Source organism: Sesamum indicum, linkage group LG8, assembly GCF_000512975.1.
Source record: "Sesamum indicum cultivar Zhongzhi No. 13 linkage group LG8, S_indicum_v1.0, whole genome shotgun sequence".
NCBI classification, from domain to species: domain Eukaryota; kingdom Viridiplantae; phylum Streptophyta; class Magnoliopsida; order Lamiales; family Pedaliaceae; genus Sesamum; species Sesamum indicum.
This window is the reverse complement of record NC_026152.1, coordinates 1,909,026-1,925,620: the sequence shown is the minus strand read 5'-3', so window position 1 is coordinate 1,925,620 and position 16,595 is coordinate 1,909,026. Positions and strand designations below refer to the sequence as shown.

The window sequence follows — 16,595 nt, the reverse complement described above, 5'->3', positions numbered from 1 at the left end:
AGATGGACCTATTCGATCGAAACGACATGTATTTTTTTTTATTTTAAATAACATTATAGCTTTTGAATTTTTTTGCTTGATAAAAAATTCATAATTACCCCGTATAGTACAACACATATATTGATTTTAAAAGCACTTTTATTTAAAAAAATCTGCGCTAATTCATTATTTAATTTTTTTCTCCAACTTATTTATTCAAATATATTTTTATTTGGGAAAGTGCAAAAAATTTGTTATATTCACAAATTTACGTTTGTATGTTATTGATCAAGTTATTATTTAAATTATTACGTAATTGCTCAACTATAAGTATTTTTAATTAAAAATGGTTATATTTTTTAAAATTTATGTGCAAGACACCAAAATAAAAATGAAAATAAGAAGTGAGAGATTAAAATAATTTTATGGAAAAAGAGAAAAAGAAAAAAATTATAAGGGCAAATGAGAAAATTGCTATGAAAGGGACTAATTTGAAATAAAGTGAAATAATAAAGACTATTTTGAAGATAAACACAAATATGGGGACTAAAATGAATTTACGTATTCCGAAAAGATCAAAAGCCCCCAACAAATATAAAATAAAATGAGAAAAACCTTCTATATTTATCCTCCCCACCCCCCAAAATTCACAAATATACACATTTCTAAGTCGGCGTTCTTCTCCGAATCCCTGCTCCCCTCCGATTCCATTGAAGCTTCAGTGCGTCGACTAGCTAAGGGCTAGGGCTAGGGCTCGGGTGCTATTCATCGGGCGCTCTAATTGATGCCCTCTTTGATTATCGGTGAGTCTGTATATTCTGATTGTTGCTTGTTAGATTCATTTATTAATTGCAATCGTCTTTGCCGAACTGAAAATCCAGCATGCCTTCAATACGAAATGGAAACTATATGATTTTTCCCTAATTTTGGTGAACCCTAGTAGGTTCAAATTGCCTTGATTCCGATCTGGGATTGTTAACTTGAGCAAAGATGTTTATCTGTGTAACTGAACTATGTGTAAGTTTTGTCATCAGGGATATGAGAAGGTAATTACTGTAAGCAGTTGGGTTTACCTATTTACTTAGTTTTGATTTTCTACATTATTTAATCTTTTTTTTTTCATTTTTCTTTTTTTGGATCAAATGCTACTTTTTGTGCTTACTAATAGTTGTCATTTATATTACTGAATAAGGAAAAAACTTCGGTGTCATTGTTTCTTGTTGTGCTTCATTGATGCACATTTATGTTATTAAAGCATTTGCCACAATGTAAAAAAAAAAATTCTAATTTCACCATTTTTTCTTTTCTTATGTTTGCATTTACATTTTTTTCTCGGTGTTTGTACTTTTCTGGATTTTTCATACAAGGAGAAAGATTAGCCGCCTTAGATCATGTTGTTATTAGTATTATTGTTTTGTGATCTTAGTATTGTGTATTGAGTCTATTGACTACAATTATCATAGTCAGAAACTTTATTTGCTTGTCGTTCAATATAGCTGCCTAAATGTGAAGCTAGTGTGGGTCTAATGTGGTCGATGGTCGACCTAGCTAATATTTTTGTGACCTCTGTGCAAAGGCAATGTGTCTCTCAAAATCTTCATATTAGGAAATGTTCTCAGAAAATCTCAGCAGATCAAAGATCACCTGTCTAAGCACACTGCTTTGACCAAATTCATTTTTGATCATCAAAATTACATGCCACATTGTTTAAGATCCAATTTATTCTGGTGAATGGTCCATTCAAAAGAAGTTGCTATCAATCTTATGTAAATAGTGCACAAAATTATCGAGGTATATTAAAATATAGTGTTATTCCTTTCAATTTACGTACTGCTTTCTGAAAAGAATTCATATATGTTAATAAAACTTAGAAGACTCTAATTTTGGTATCATGAGATGCTGACACAACGGAAAGGAAGCGCAGCGTTGTGGCTTCTTTTCTTGTTTAGGGCGAGCGATTCATGCGGCTCTCTTTTTGTTCTTTTGCACCTAAATGAAAGGTCACTTGTATGATGGTGTTCTATCTTTGGTTGGCATTTGGGCTTTCTAGTCCTGGTTTAATGCTAAATATAGTCCGTGTACGTTAAGAAATTGCATTAGCTTAGAGGAGTTGGATGTAGTGAATCTTAAAAGATGCAGAAATAATGTCAACATGGGCAAAATTCAATTGATTATCTAAGCTTTCTATTTTTTTCTAGCTTGCGTTCACTGTAGGACAGCTAGGATTTATGACCTTCGAATGCTAAGCTTGTGAATATAATATGTTTCTTTGGCTCCTATAAAGATGCCATTCATAGGAAAAGGATTTTAATAAGTTATATTCTCATCAACGCATACTCATTACTAATTATTTCTAGACTTGTTCAAATGAATTGTATACTCATTAAGTTGAAATCCTACTGGAAAAGCACAAGGAATTGAAGGTGGAACATTGGCCAAGTAATGCAAGCAAGGATTCAGTGTGTGATTATACATGAATTGGAGTTATCGGCAACTTACAGGTTTTACAGCTTATTATTTCTTGAGTAAGTATAAGATAGGGGTGCATAAAACTGGGATTTATTGTGGACTGGGATAGCAACAGTTCAAGTTTGTTGAGAAAGCTATGTTTGTGACTTACGGTTATAGAACTGGTAATACTCTCAGGCATTCACTAGATTCATAATAGGAGGTTTATGCATTGAGCAGAATGCTAAGCAAAAGCCCATCTCTCTTTTTCTCTCTTTCTTGTTGTGTATTTATTCAGCTTGGTTCTGCTTTACAAGATTGACATTTCAAATTTCAACAATTAACTTTGTACACTTTGACAGTCTCTTTTCATTTTGTTCTATGTGGATTAAATTTTGCACATAATTGTTATTAACTTCTGCCCACAAGTTTACTATCCTTTGGGTGCTCTTTGCAGAGTACTATCTGCCATTCATCAAAATTTGACTGGAAATATCACAGTTCTTTCATTGTGCCTCTGGTGGTATCCATATATGGGCTGAAGTGTACTTTTCATGGGAGGTGTAGAGGATGATGAACCACCCTCAAAACGTGTGAAAGTGTCCTCTGGAGAATCAGGAGATCTTTCCAACGGCTTATCTGTTAGTGAGAAAGGTAGTTGCTCATTGAGTGACTCGATGGCTAGGCTGCCAGCATCTCAAGAGGATGATGAGGTTGTTGGTTCAAAAGGTGTCATTAAGAAAGTTGAACTTGTTCGTATTATAGCTGAGGCGTTATATTCTCTTGGCTATTCAAAGACAGGGGCGCGTCTGGAGGAAGAGTCAGGAATACCGTTACGCTCCACTCTAATAGATTCGTTTATGCAGCAAATTCTTGATGGTAAATGGGATGAAAGTGTCGCAACATTACATGAAATTAACCTAATGGATGAAACTATAGTTAAGTTGGCATCTTTTGTAATATTAGAGCAGAAATTTTTTGAACTTTTGGATGGAGATAAAGTCATGGATGCTTTAAAGACTCTGAGGATTGAGATTGCACCACTTTGTATTAATGATGACAGAGTTCGAGAGTTGTCTTATTTCATTGTGTCTCCATCGCTGAACTTACTTGAGGGAACTTCTGGTCAAGAGTCAAGGATCAAATCTCGTAAAAGTTTACTGGGGGAATTGCAAAAATTGCTTCCTCCAACAGTGATGATTCCCGAAAACAGATTGGTTCATCTAGTTGAACAAGCTCTTGGTTTTCAAACGGATGCTTGTAGGTTTCACAACTCCTCGGTTGGGGAAATGTCATTGCTTACTGATCATCAGTGTGGAAGGGACCAGATTCCTTGTCAAACATTGCAGGTAACATTACTTATTACTATTTAACTATAGTAAACGAACTTGCAAGATTGAGTACATGAATGCCATCCAAATTCTCTTTTCTTCTTTATGTTTTGAATTATTCAATATGCACTCTTACCACAAGGAAAAGAAAGAAAGCAGAAAAGGGAAGGAAAAAGGGGAACTCTTATTACGTCTGTAATGCAAAGTTAACGTAGCTAGTAAAAGATGGATTCTATTAGCATTTTGAGTTTCTTTTTACTTTACTTGGAAGGTAAAGTAATATATAGGACACGGTTGTCTTTTGTATGTGTCTAAACATGATGAAGCAAACAAATGATTTCTTGAGCACCTGGTCCAGAGACCTCGCACTCGTTCTTCCTTGCACTCCCTCTTCTTACATTTTTCTTTTTCCCTACCAAAAACGATGATGGAGAGAAGGAGAAAGGGCCCTTTCCCTCTCTTCTTACATTCTTCTCTCTTGCTCTTCGTGGTTAGATAGAAGCCCAAAATCTGGAATTTCAAAAAGGGCTTTCGTAAAAGCTACTTCTATTGTTCTTTCCGCTAATCCTCATTGCATCCACAATAATTTTCAATTCTTTCATCCTAATTAACAATACTGTTTGAACATTATACTGGATGGTGATCTCTGTCTCCACCCCTAAATACTATTGGGATTTAACTTTCCAGTACATTAACAATCACAACCACCATTTTCTTGGCATTTTCCTCTGAAATTACGGCAGAATGATTAAGGTTTTTTGTGTGTATAATAAGTTGAAAGTAGAACGAGAATAAACAAAAGCTGGAGCTTTGATGGGGCGGATACTTAATGATCCAAACCGAAACGAAAGAACCGATGTACCAGAGTTCTTTCTGAGTTGGAGCCCCATTTTGTCTATTGTTGTACAGTTTTACTAACTGAAGCTATCATACATCCCAGACTTGTATGACAAAGTTAGCGGTCCAAGATGTTTCATTAGTAATGATGCTTAGTTATGGAACCACTGGTGGAAGATAGGTCGGTCTTACTTCTCAGGGGGGTTACTCATGAACATATTATCTTAGACTGAATCTTCACCTAGTTTTTGTGTGGAGATGATCTGAGAAGATTTTTTTAATACTGGTATAGATGGAAAAAAGCTACAAATAACTGTGGTAGTTATGGAAATTGGAGAAGAAAAAGACATTTATATCGGAACGAAGAAGTCTTTCTTTCACTGTTTTGGTATTGAACGTTTTGTGACTGTAGAGGAAGCAAACACATGTATAGGATTTTGAGCTTGTGCTTGAAGTCTGGAAACATGTGGAGCTTGTGGCAAAATCCCCACTGATGCCGCTATGTCCAAATGAGCAGGCTTTTACATATACTGCTTTGTTTTCTTGAGTATGATAGAGATCTGGTTATGTTACCAGTAACATTCTCTCCAAAATCGGGCAGAACGAATTAGAATACTGTTGACTGTGTCAACCAGTTCAAGATTGTTCCACCAGAGTATATGATGATTGCTTTTAGTTAAGAATTGATAATTATTTTCGTAGAACAACCATGACCGACGAAAAGAATAAGAAAAGTGAAGCAAAAAAACTGTGCATTATATATATGAGATTTTCCCAAATAGTCAGTACACCTCGACTAAGTAATTGGAGTCATCTCATCTGAGTTTACAGCAATACTCGCCAACTTCGAACTCTCTGAATTTCTTAAGTGGTGCTGTTAAAGAAAATAAGCCTGACATGGAAATATGAAAAATAGCTATACAGAAATATAACTGGAGATTGAGCTTCTAGAGATCATTGTGTAAGCCATTGGGAGTAAGGGAAGAATTAGGAATGACAGGGTGAGAGAAGTTCAGTAACTAGTTTGTTTTGTATGGGTTTGGATATTTTTAGGAAGCGGTTGTGGAAGTCCTTTGTTCATTTTTTCAACTAGGACAGAAAGATGAGGGAGAGACTTAGGGCCTGTTTGGTTGTGTTTTCAATGAGATTTTTTCCACTTTTCACTATTTGGGTAGTTGGAATTTTGTTTGGTCAAGCCATTTTCATTGAGAATGCATTCCTACTTTAATTCTCAAATTTTTGAAATTATAGGTCACATGGGTTTGTCATACTTGTCTTATCTTGTCAACATGTCTTTTCTTATGTCAAATCAATTAAAATTATTTCAAATGGCAAGACTCACTTTGATTATTTTATAATTTCACATATTCAATCAATTTGGTCATCTGTCACATCAAAAATACATATACCTATATTCAACATTCTCACACCTATATACCTATATTTGGAAACAACTAATCCAAATATATTCTCAGTTTTCGCACAAAAACCAATAAAGCATTTCTACCCATTTCCAAATGTTGGAAACTGAAAATGAAAATGAAAACACAACCAAACGGGCCCTTAACTGTTCATTTGCACTGGTGTTTGGCTGGGTTTGCCAATTTCCCAGTTTTCTGGTTTACCCTAACATCTTTATTATAGGTTATTCTGACTGAATGCTCCAATTCAGGGTTCAATTGATACATTTGCCACTTTTAGGTACATTTCTGCTTTAATTGAGGGTTAATTTGAACTTTACTGATGTACCACCCCATTTTTGAGCTAGACAGTGAGTCAGTATTGTCCATATCGGCTGTCCATTATCTCTCACCCTGGTTTGAGGAAGAGAGATGCATTTCCACCAACACGTGATCCAAAGGGATCAGATTAATTAATTTAGTTGCTACTCTAATTGAATTTCTGCTCCTCTGATTTGTGAGCCAATTAATACAGAGAGTGATATTGGCTAATCGTCCTAATATCATCCTCTTTATAGACACACAAATTCTTCAGTGAATATCCCTATCCCCGGAGGATAATTAGGATGATATTTGGTTTATGTTTTTGTTGAAAGCCACTGTTTTCGCTCATCACTCTGATATTTGTTTTCTTCTGCTATTTGAACCCCCTCCAGATATTACGAGAACATAGTGATGAAGTCTGGTTCTTGGAATTTTCTCACAATGGCAAATTCTTGGCCTCGACATCTGGTGATTGTTTGGTGATTATATGGGAGGTAGTACTGCTTTTCTGACATTTCATCTTGCATTTAGTGTTTGTTTAAAGTCCATTACTATGGTTTGCACCTGAGAGTCTCTATCTTATTTTTATATATAGCTGTCAACTTTAAATGTGAAGTATCTTGAATAGAATATTCGAGTATCCTGTTTCATGCATTTACACTTCTTTCGTGGTCTGTTCTCGATCTTCTGATTGTCTTCATACTTTTTCTAGTTTGATGTGGTGTACAGAAAACTTGTTTTCTATTCCTTGTTGGTATTATCAATTAAAAGTTTACATGAATAGGAGAGAAAACAAGTAAAGGATAAATGCATCAAGGAACTGTCCAAGCATAGCAATATTGTTATGGATGCAGTCTCTTTGTCTTCGACATGTTTTCGTAGAAGTAAACGGCCAAATTCTTTTGAATGTTAAGCATGTTTGTCAAAGGCCTTACTTTGAGTTGATCAAGGTGCAATGGTATGTGTTTATAGTGTGGTATCTCAAATGCATTCTGAACCATCCATACCTTTTTGATAATACATATGCTGCATACATTGTGTGTCCCTTTGGGTGTGTCTCGATGATTCTGTTGGTTTTTGTAGGTTAAGGTGGATGGCCAAGTTTCCATGAAACACAAATTATCTGGCCACCTGAAACCTGTCAACTATGTGTCATGGAGTCCTGATGATCTAGAACTGCTTACATGCGGAGTAGAAGAGACTGTTAGACGCTGGAATGTTGCGTCTGGTGAGTGCCTCCATGTATATGAAAAAAGTGGTTTTGGTTTGGTCTCATGTGGGTGGGCTGCAGATGGAAAGAGTATATTTTCTGGTGTTACTGATAAAAGCATCAGCATGTGGGATCAGGATGGGAAAGAAATAGAATGTTGGAAAGGGCAGAAAACTAGTAGGATCGCAGACTTGGGTATTACTGCTAATGGGAAAGAGCTTATAACAGTTTGTAAAGAGAGTACAATACTGTTGTTTGGATGGGAAACAAAGTCTGAGAAATTCATTGAAGAGGATCAAACAATAATTTCATTTGCACTGTCCTCGGACAGAAAGTTTTTGCTCATTAGCCTGTCAAATGAAGAGCTCCATCTTTGGAATATAGACGGCACTGCAAAGCTGGTGGCAAAATATAAAGGACACAAACGTTCTCGTTTTATCGTGAGGTCTTGTTTTGGTGGATTAAATCAAGCATTTATCGCCAGTGGGAGCGAGGACTCGCAGGTGATTTTTGTTCTCTTCTCATATTGATCATGAATAATCTATTTGGTTTCCTGCATAATATTTTGTTTTCCTTTCTTTTCGTTCTTTTTATCTACCGATCATTTTCTATGGTTCAAGTCAAGTAGAATGCTCTTAGTCACATCTCGGAAGTAAATCAGATATCTTTGTCAATAATATTCTCAGGCAAAAACTGAAGCAATTGTGGTTTTTCTTGTCATTTTATGAATTTAAGGACCACAATAACATATCAGCCAGTCTACCTTGCTTATACTAAAATATCATCCAACACTGACCTTTCATGCTGGAGTCCCCATATGTGTATAAGTTGAATCATTCATGCATTGACTTATTCCTGCTCTTTATGGTAAGAGATTGAGATACACTACTGCCATAAACAGTCGGTCCTTGTTAGTCAGAGTCAAGTGAGGGAATGGCAAGGCTGTAATTTGGGGACCTTGATCTGCAAAAAGCTTATGGCAACATAGTAAGCATAATATATTAACATAAACAAGAAATTTCTATCAACCAAAGGATCTTGGCAGGTATAATGTGTTTACTGATTCTTTCTTGCCTTCTTTTTTTCTCCCATTACTCTGGCAATCATAGAAAGTGATTGAAAGGCTGGAAATTTTTTTCCTTGTTTGTGAATGAGATCAAACCAACAATTTTACACTCTTATCCTGCTTCTCTGAAAATACGATATTACCTTTGCTGCAAGTTTATCTGGTACTCTGTTACAGAAAGTAGTTGGAATACTTTATTCTAGTAGAATTTTATTTGGTTTATGTTTAATGATTGTTCTCATAAGTTACATTGTTATACTATTAAGTTTCAAATATCCACCTTGTCTTGTTGAAGTAATTTCTAAGTTTGATACTATTTGTAGGTTTACATATGGCACAGACTCTCGGGAGAGCTCATATTGACTTTGGCTGGACATTCTGGGGCTGTAAACTGCGTTAGCTGGAACCCAACTAACCCACATATGCTGGCTTCAGCAAGTGATGATCGTACTATACGCATATGGGGATTGAGTCGGGTAAATATGAACTTCAATGGAAGGCATAGTACTGGTGTCAATTGCTGCAATGGGAAAACTTGAAGTTGTTCTCTCAACTATTCCTTCCTTGTAAATTCTTGTACTTGAATGTTAAAGCTGACATTCATAGAAGATTTGCATTCAATGTTAAAACACGAATGTGAACTTGCATTCACTGTACTAACAATTTACATACCTTCTTTTTTCATGAATATTTGCATTTGCTGGCAATTCTTTCATTTTGATGCTGAATACAAGTAGACATGATCATGGAGGACCCTAATGCCATCGGCAATCATAGTTGTTTGCACTTTTCAAGTGCTCATACCCGCATGCATACATGCATAAACATGCTGTAATGCACATATTTTGATCTTGAGGATCATAGTTGTTTGCAATTTTTCAAGTGCTCGTAACACATGCATACACGCATAAACATGCTGTAATGCACATATTTTGATCTGGAGGGTGCTGTGCGCGATTGGGTGAACCTTAAGCTTCTTGCTTCGTAAATGGATAACTGAGGTTGAAGACACTGTTTGGCTGTGTTTAAAGTGCATTACTAATGTTATAATGTTCCATCTTCAGTACTCAAATAGGTTTTCAGCACCTAATGATGATACTACTACTACTGGGTGCTGAAAATAAAAGATAACACAGACTAGAAACCAACGATGTCAACCTTATTTTTAAAATATTCATGCTCAAGCCACTCATGGTCATGGATGGAATTCTTTCCCCAATAGATAAATTTGGATAAATGTACTTGCTGAGAGATTTCTTATCAAGATTTTAGACAGGCAAAGCTGAAGTGATAGTCCCGACTCAAATGTTTTCTGGAACTGATGATGCAGGTCAGTCTAAGAAATGTGATGGCGTCATGAGTTCTTACACATATGACTCGGACCTATTCAAAATATTGGTATTACATTGTTCTGGAACAACAATCTCATCTGAAATTGGCAAAGTTCCCATTTGTTTCTGGCTTCAATCTGTGTTTACCCCCACTGATTAAAAATGGCTAGTGATCGTTCTTGCACGTGATTATAGAAGCTCTCCCACCATTTCAGCGATGGTTCTGGTCTATAGTATCAACACTCTCAAGACTGAAATTCGACGTTAGACAAGCTGTGCAGCAAACACCGAGGAAAACAAAATCCAATAACTTCAGGGGATCAATATCCCTGTATTCTGAGGCTCGAACTCAAACGACAACCCAAAATAGAAATATAGCTCGAGCATGATTTGGCTGATTCATTAACGTTCGGCTGGAATGAAGTACCTGTCATTCGATAAACATTTTTCATCACCATGGTACATGGTGATAATCAGGACTGGCCTCTATAGCAGCCTGAAACCTTCTGTAAATTCAAGAAACTAAAACAGCAACTGATTTGCAGGACTATACTCGCACAGCACAATTATCTCCTTGGAGATCAACATTAGAGCTTAGATAACAGAATCGTTCCAAGTAAAAGCAAACCGTATCATATCTAGTTCATGTATTCACCCACAAAACGTCGAAAATCAGGCACTATCATACAAACAATCAGTTCTGTGGAAACAGATTCTTCTGACCAACGAACATCTTTAATTGAATGTTGAATGCTTGTTGACGGAAAGCTCTGTCAAGATTCTGAAATGAGCTAACTGAGAAGGTTGGATAATATACACCTCCTACCGTTTTCTAACCTTATGCATCATACTGCCCTTAGCAGAAGATGAGCAAGACGGAGAAGAAGAAAGGTTCACCCAGTTATTTTCAGCTATGTCTTTGTTAAATGCCTTCATCACATCAGCCTTGAGTTCAATGTAGCGCATTCTTTTCGTTCTCTGTTCCTCTGGAGTGCCCTTCTCCAATAGTAGAGAACCGGAAGTATCATACTCCAGGAGCCTATCCAGAACTTCTGAGCAATTGGGGAAAAATCGCCGACCAGTTTCCTCTGCCATCAAGGAAAAGATTACATTCAGAAGAAAGAAGAATGAGATGAGAACCATCAGATTTTTAACAGTTTTTGTTAAAGTTTTATCAGTGTATCCGAAACTGCAAATATCAGTCATTAAATGGATCTTGATCCAACAAACATTGGCCCATGTGTGACCCATGAAGCAATTGCTGGACACATCTTTCATCGGAAAATGCACTTAAGCTCCATTCACGTTACTGCATAGCATTCATCTTTTCCCCAAAATCTTACTCAAGCCTGAGAAAATGATGAGATATATGCTGAATTTTCTCATGACTGGCTGAACTAGTCCAGCAAACTGACTGTTCATGTTTGTTATTTCCGAAGATTCTCGTTTTGCGCTCTTTTGTTTGTCCTAAATTTGAGCAGACTGTCAGTACTCTAATACACTGACAAAACTATAGCACTTTGCATTTGGTGTATAAGCTGGAGGGAATCTAGGATCTTGGCTAAAGAAAATCTGCAACTTATCAAGGTATCCTGTCTTTGTGTAGGACAAAAGAGTGTCTAGACTGAAAGTAAAAGATGAAAAGAAGGATGTGAGACAACAATGAATGAATTATAACCTATATGCACTTCCTAACAGAGACCAGCAGTTCTACAATAATGCATGAAAGAAGCACCTACGTATTATAAAATCAAGAGCGAAAAGATTCAAAATAAAATACCATTCTTGGTATAACTTGTTTCAGCTATTAATGCTTTATCTTATAGGGGCAAGTATTTCCCAGTTGATTTGGGAACTCGGATAAAGTGCTAGTGTTGTCGACATGCTTTCAGAATGATTAGCATTCTAAAATTCACCACAATCAGCTGGCAATTGACTGCAGTTCTGTAAATTCGAGCAGTACTTAAGTAAGAATTACCAGTTTTTTGCAGAGCTTGCAACCTCAGTTGGAGCCTTTTTACTTGCTCCGATGGAATTTCGTTTAAGTCAACCTCTCTGAAATTGCCATATGAACCTTTGGCTGCTGAAAGGCCAGTAAATTCTGATGTTGCATCTGCATGTGCTATCTGCATTGCTAATCTTGCTTCCAGAGGAAACAACAGTCTTGCCATTGCAACTGCCACATAGAACTGAATTTAGAACTCAACAACTGAATTTGGGAAGAGTACAACTGAGAAAACAAAGTGAAGCATTTCAGTAAGCGCGTGTCTATGCTATGCGTATCATCGAATCTTTAGCATTGATGTTTGAGTTCTTAGTCAGAACATAATTTAAGACAGAATTTCCAAAGCGAAAAGCGAAATCAGAAATCAAAATATAACTAAAGCAGGTCCAGAACAAGTTGAATCTCATTGGTGAGTATTTAAATAACACTACACAGTGTAAATACTAGGTTGTAGGAATTTCTTCAATGTGCTGTATAAAATAGATAATAGTAAAGGTATTAACATGCAATAGATGCCAAGACCTAGCAAACAATCTTGGAACCAAATATCATTTTCTGTCTTGAACTTCAGACAGATATTTCAAAAAAAAGAAAAAGGTTATGCCACAGTTCTGCATTTGATCTGCATACTTGTGTTCATTTGACCGGATAAAGGGGGGAAAGCCGCAATGGATTTTACATATTAACTTTTACCTCTATTTTCAAGAAGCAAAAGCCTCATGTGTAGATCGTCAGCCACCATCATGGATGACATGCACATGTTCCCGGCCAAAGGATTCCTACGCATCTCTCTCTCCAGCACATCTATGCATAATCGGTCTTTATTAGTTTCCTGGCCATGCTTCGTTGCCTCGTGAAAATCTTTTGGCCGTGTCAACCTTCGGCATATGGTGACAGCTGTTTGTCCATCTCCTGTGGTATCTGATACGGAAGCACCCTGGTTAAGCAGGCCTACAACTATCGATGGATCCTTCCGTCTTGCAGCAACATGAAGCACAGTATACCCTCGAGAATTCCTAAGGTTGACGTCAGCGTTTCCTAAGTTTAGCACCTCATTAACGATTTTCGGATTACAATAAGCAGTAGCATAATGAAGAGCATAAGCAGCATCCAAAGAGATATTAGATTCATCCAGAAGTAACTTCACCAACTCAACATCATCTGAGTCCAATGCTCTATGTATCCTCCGAATACTCTTTTCATTCAGAGAGTCCACTTGCACAGAATCGTGCTCTTCGTCTTGCTTAGATTTGATACGAAGTGATTTGACACCATCTAAAACCTCATGAGGAAGCTCCTTCTCAATAGTAATATCGTCAAGATCAGATCGTGCTATTCTTTGGACACAATGTGATAGAAGTTGCTTCAACTCAGAACGAAATGCTACCATGAGGATTGGAATAACATCTTCCACAAAAGCTTTTTCGACATAATTAAGGAGTCGACGCTGCAAGCAAGCAGAAAGACGGATATTAGAGGAGACAGCATGGACTTTATACAATTTAAGGCCATTCATAGAATGCCAATTAATGCATGATGCCGATGGTTCCTGATTTAGCTCAGTTTGAATAAATTTTCCTTACATATGATGTTTGCAACTTAACAATTAACTACATTTCCTATGTTTATTTATTTATTATAACTGTTTTGTCAGCTGACGACATCAAGGGCTATCTACTTATGAGTTGCATAACAGAGGTCGCAACTTTAGATGATAAAGATAGATCTGAGCCAGTGACAGCATTTACAGCTTGTCATTTTTACTCGTTTTGAATTCCCCCATTCTTATGTGATCAAGTGTGCTGTAACTAAAAAGAAATAGCCTTGGAAATTTACTAAATACATCACATACAAAGTCTTTTAGAGAGGGTCTCGCCTAGAACTTTTAAACTTGGAAGTGAAGACCTCAAAAACATTTCGGTTACAATCATTAAGTATTAGTTTGATTCTGGCACGGAACTGCCAAGCATGTGAAGCAATGAACTCACCAACCTTGATCAGTGCAAAGGTTGCTGCTACCACAAAAAGCACCAGAACATATTGTTAGAGTTATTTATTTTCAGATACTAGCCATTGTGGCAAGCCGTTCCTACGTGTATATAATAAATAATTTTTCACGTTTTAAAATATATTATAAACAAGAGCAAAATATACAAATTAATACATTACATTAAAAAAGAAAAGAAAAGAAAACTAAATTATTAGTTAATGTATAATTGGAAAGTTAGTTATCTTATTAGTTGAAAGCATTGTTTACTTTACGAAAAATTGGTGTGGTGGTGTCATTAACCGCCATTTGTGAGTATGAAGCCCCTTTCCTTTTTATATTAGTATAGATGTACTGAATAGGGAATTATCATAACGTTATCCTCCTTCATTTGAATTTTGCCAAGAATAGAAATTCTCTTCTGAAACCATGGCTCAATACAACTGAAAGAAAAGAAAAGTTGGATTTTGTAGCTCTCTGCCTGTGTTGAATAAGTGCAACCTTTCATATACACTTCAGAACGTATTCTATTCAAGAATAAGCAAAGTGGAAATATCTCTCTCTGCAAATGATTTTCTAAAGGACAAAAATACCTAACATAAAGGTGGTTAAGTGCTTATGGATGGATCCGATCGGATTTTTCTTGTCTCTGTATCCCACATACCAGGTCTTTTTACTTTCCCAAATTTGAACATGTAATATCATAAAAATTGTATAATCAACTCGGCCATAGTAGTAGTGAGCAGATGTTGCCGAACTTACCTGAACGACCATCACAAGTTCTTTAATCTGAAATGCGGCAGAAGCATACATCATTTCCACAGCATAATTTATGGCAGGGGCACAGGCATCATGAGCACAGGACTCATCAACGCAGGTTGATACCTCAGAGGGAGATGCCTTAACCTTTCCAGTGTACAAATAATGTAAAACAACCATAAACGCTTCATATCCGATCCTTCCATCAGGCACCAATTCTGACAAGAGATACTTTTGCTTGCTTTCCTTAACAGAGCCCTGATTTGCTTTTTCAAATATTTCGTGAAAGAATTGACTTCGTGCAGCTAAGATACAACGATGGACGCCAACAGTAATCCCCTCAACTTCTATTTCTGCATCACTATAGCCATATTCAGAACTAACCACTAACTTTTCAAGACTGGAACTTAGTTTACTCAAACTCAATAATTCAAGACTCGTCCCTAGTTCGCAGCCAATGGTGGAAGGTACATTTTGGCAGCTGGAGCCATTTGATAAATATGATGAGGCAAAGCTCAAGGATGATGAGAGGTCATTGCCGTTATCCATGGTTGGTGTTTTGTAGGATCCTTAGCTTTCAAAACGCATGAACATCAGCAATGCAAGCCAGTAAAACCAATATCCTCAGAAATCAGCCAAAAATCTGGCAAAATATTCATCCAGATACCGTTACAAGTCAAATATATCTTAGCTGCATAAGCAAAAAACTAGAGAACCAGGCTCCCAAGATGGTAAAATCAAACAGTCAAAATCCCACGAATCCTCAAGAGCTTTCCACTTCCCGCCCAACTCAAAATCTATATCCATCACAAAAGAATGGAAACACCTCAAGAACATTCATTACCAGTCTATTTCCCGACTCCTACTAAAGCAATATCTTCAAATCCCACAAAACTCCATTTTCAAGAACAACACATTTCTCAGTTTCACACAGAAGCACCAAAAACCAATCTAAAAATGCATCCCCCCTTTAAAACAGGCAAAATCTTGAAAGTAACTCTTGCAGCGTACAAGTCAACACCCCCCTTTCTTCACAACCTCAGCTATAGAGCACTAAGCCCACCAAGCAATATGCATCACAAAAATTCAACTTTGAGGGAGCAAACTTCCAAATAAACTATCCAGCTAACAAAATCTAACTATCCAAAGACTGCAACCTTTCTTCCTGGCCACCTGCTTTATCACATGAAAGCTGCCAACCAAAGATCAAGAAGAAGGAATCAAAGCTCCACACTCAGTATTTTGACCAGGCAGGCAGTAAACAATCATCCTAAATTTGCAAGCAGCTAACGAGAACAGTGAATCTTTTTAGAGTAAATATTTACCTGTAGCTTTGGTTGAAGAATCAGCAAGTTCTGTAATTGGGGGTTAGAGTTGACTTGGACTGCTCTTTTAGTTGACTTTGCTGTAAAGGGCAGCAAACATACATGTATATGGATAGAAATAGATGGGGGCTGTAGCTCGTAATTGTGTTAGAGGATTCAGACAAAATCCTACCAAAATATAGAAATGCTCTGATTGGATTATGGAAACACACTTTGCTGACCAAATCCAAGCTCTCCTTTCCTCTCTCTCTCTCTCTCTCTCTCTCTCTACATATATATATATATATACACACACACACATGAGTGGGTGTACTTGTGTGTAAATGTGAACACACCGACAAATGTGTGTAATTGTGTGTACTGTATATAATATGGGTATGACGTTGATGCTCTGAACCTTTCACATGGATTTCCCTAAGGAGGTGTTATGGAACAATTAAAGAAGGAAAAAGAAAACGTGTTATAGAAATTGGGTTTCAACCACTCTTTATAATGTTATATAGATAACATTTTATTTGTGGCGGAGACATATTTTAGTTGATGAAATTGAAATTTTATTTTTAATTTATTTTAATAATATTTATTGAATAGTT

The 16,595-nt window shown here is 36.6% G+C and overlaps 2 protein-coding genes across 3 annotated transcripts; one reads left to right on the top strand and one right to left on the bottom strand.

The window, feature by feature from the left end:
* On the top strand, window positions 609-9,310 carry LOC105167421 (WD repeat-containing protein 26). 2 transcript variants are annotated; one of them, XM_011087128.2, is made up of 5 exons: window positions 609-782; window positions 2,929-3,776; window positions 6,712-6,813; window positions 7,403-8,032; window positions 8,919-9,310. In XM_011087128.2, exons 2-5 carry the CDS (start codon window positions 2,982-2,984, stop codon window positions 9,132-9,134), a joined length of 1,743 nt encoding a protein of 580 aa, XP_011085430.1. In that variant the 5' UTR covers window positions 609-782; window positions 2,929-2,981; the 3' UTR covers window positions 9,135-9,310. The 2 variants fall into 2 exon arrangements, with proteins under 2 accessions (XP_011085430.1, XP_011085429.1); XM_011087127.2 differs by having other exon boundaries at window positions 2,885-3,776.
* LOC105167420 (BTB/POZ domain and ankyrin repeat-containing protein NPR2) lies at window positions 9,957-16,263 on the bottom strand. Its single transcript, XM_011087126.2, has 5 exons — window positions 16,003-16,263; window positions 14,681-15,869; window positions 12,625-13,378; window positions 11,905-12,102; window positions 9,957-11,014 (listed from the first exon to the last, which is right to left on the bottom strand). The coding sequence occupies exons 2-5, from the start codon at window positions 15,224-15,226 to the stop codon at window positions 10,749-10,751; spliced, it is 1,764 nt and encodes a 587-aa protein (XP_011085428.1). The 5' UTR covers window positions 15,227-15,869; window positions 16,003-16,263; the 3' UTR covers window positions 9,957-10,748.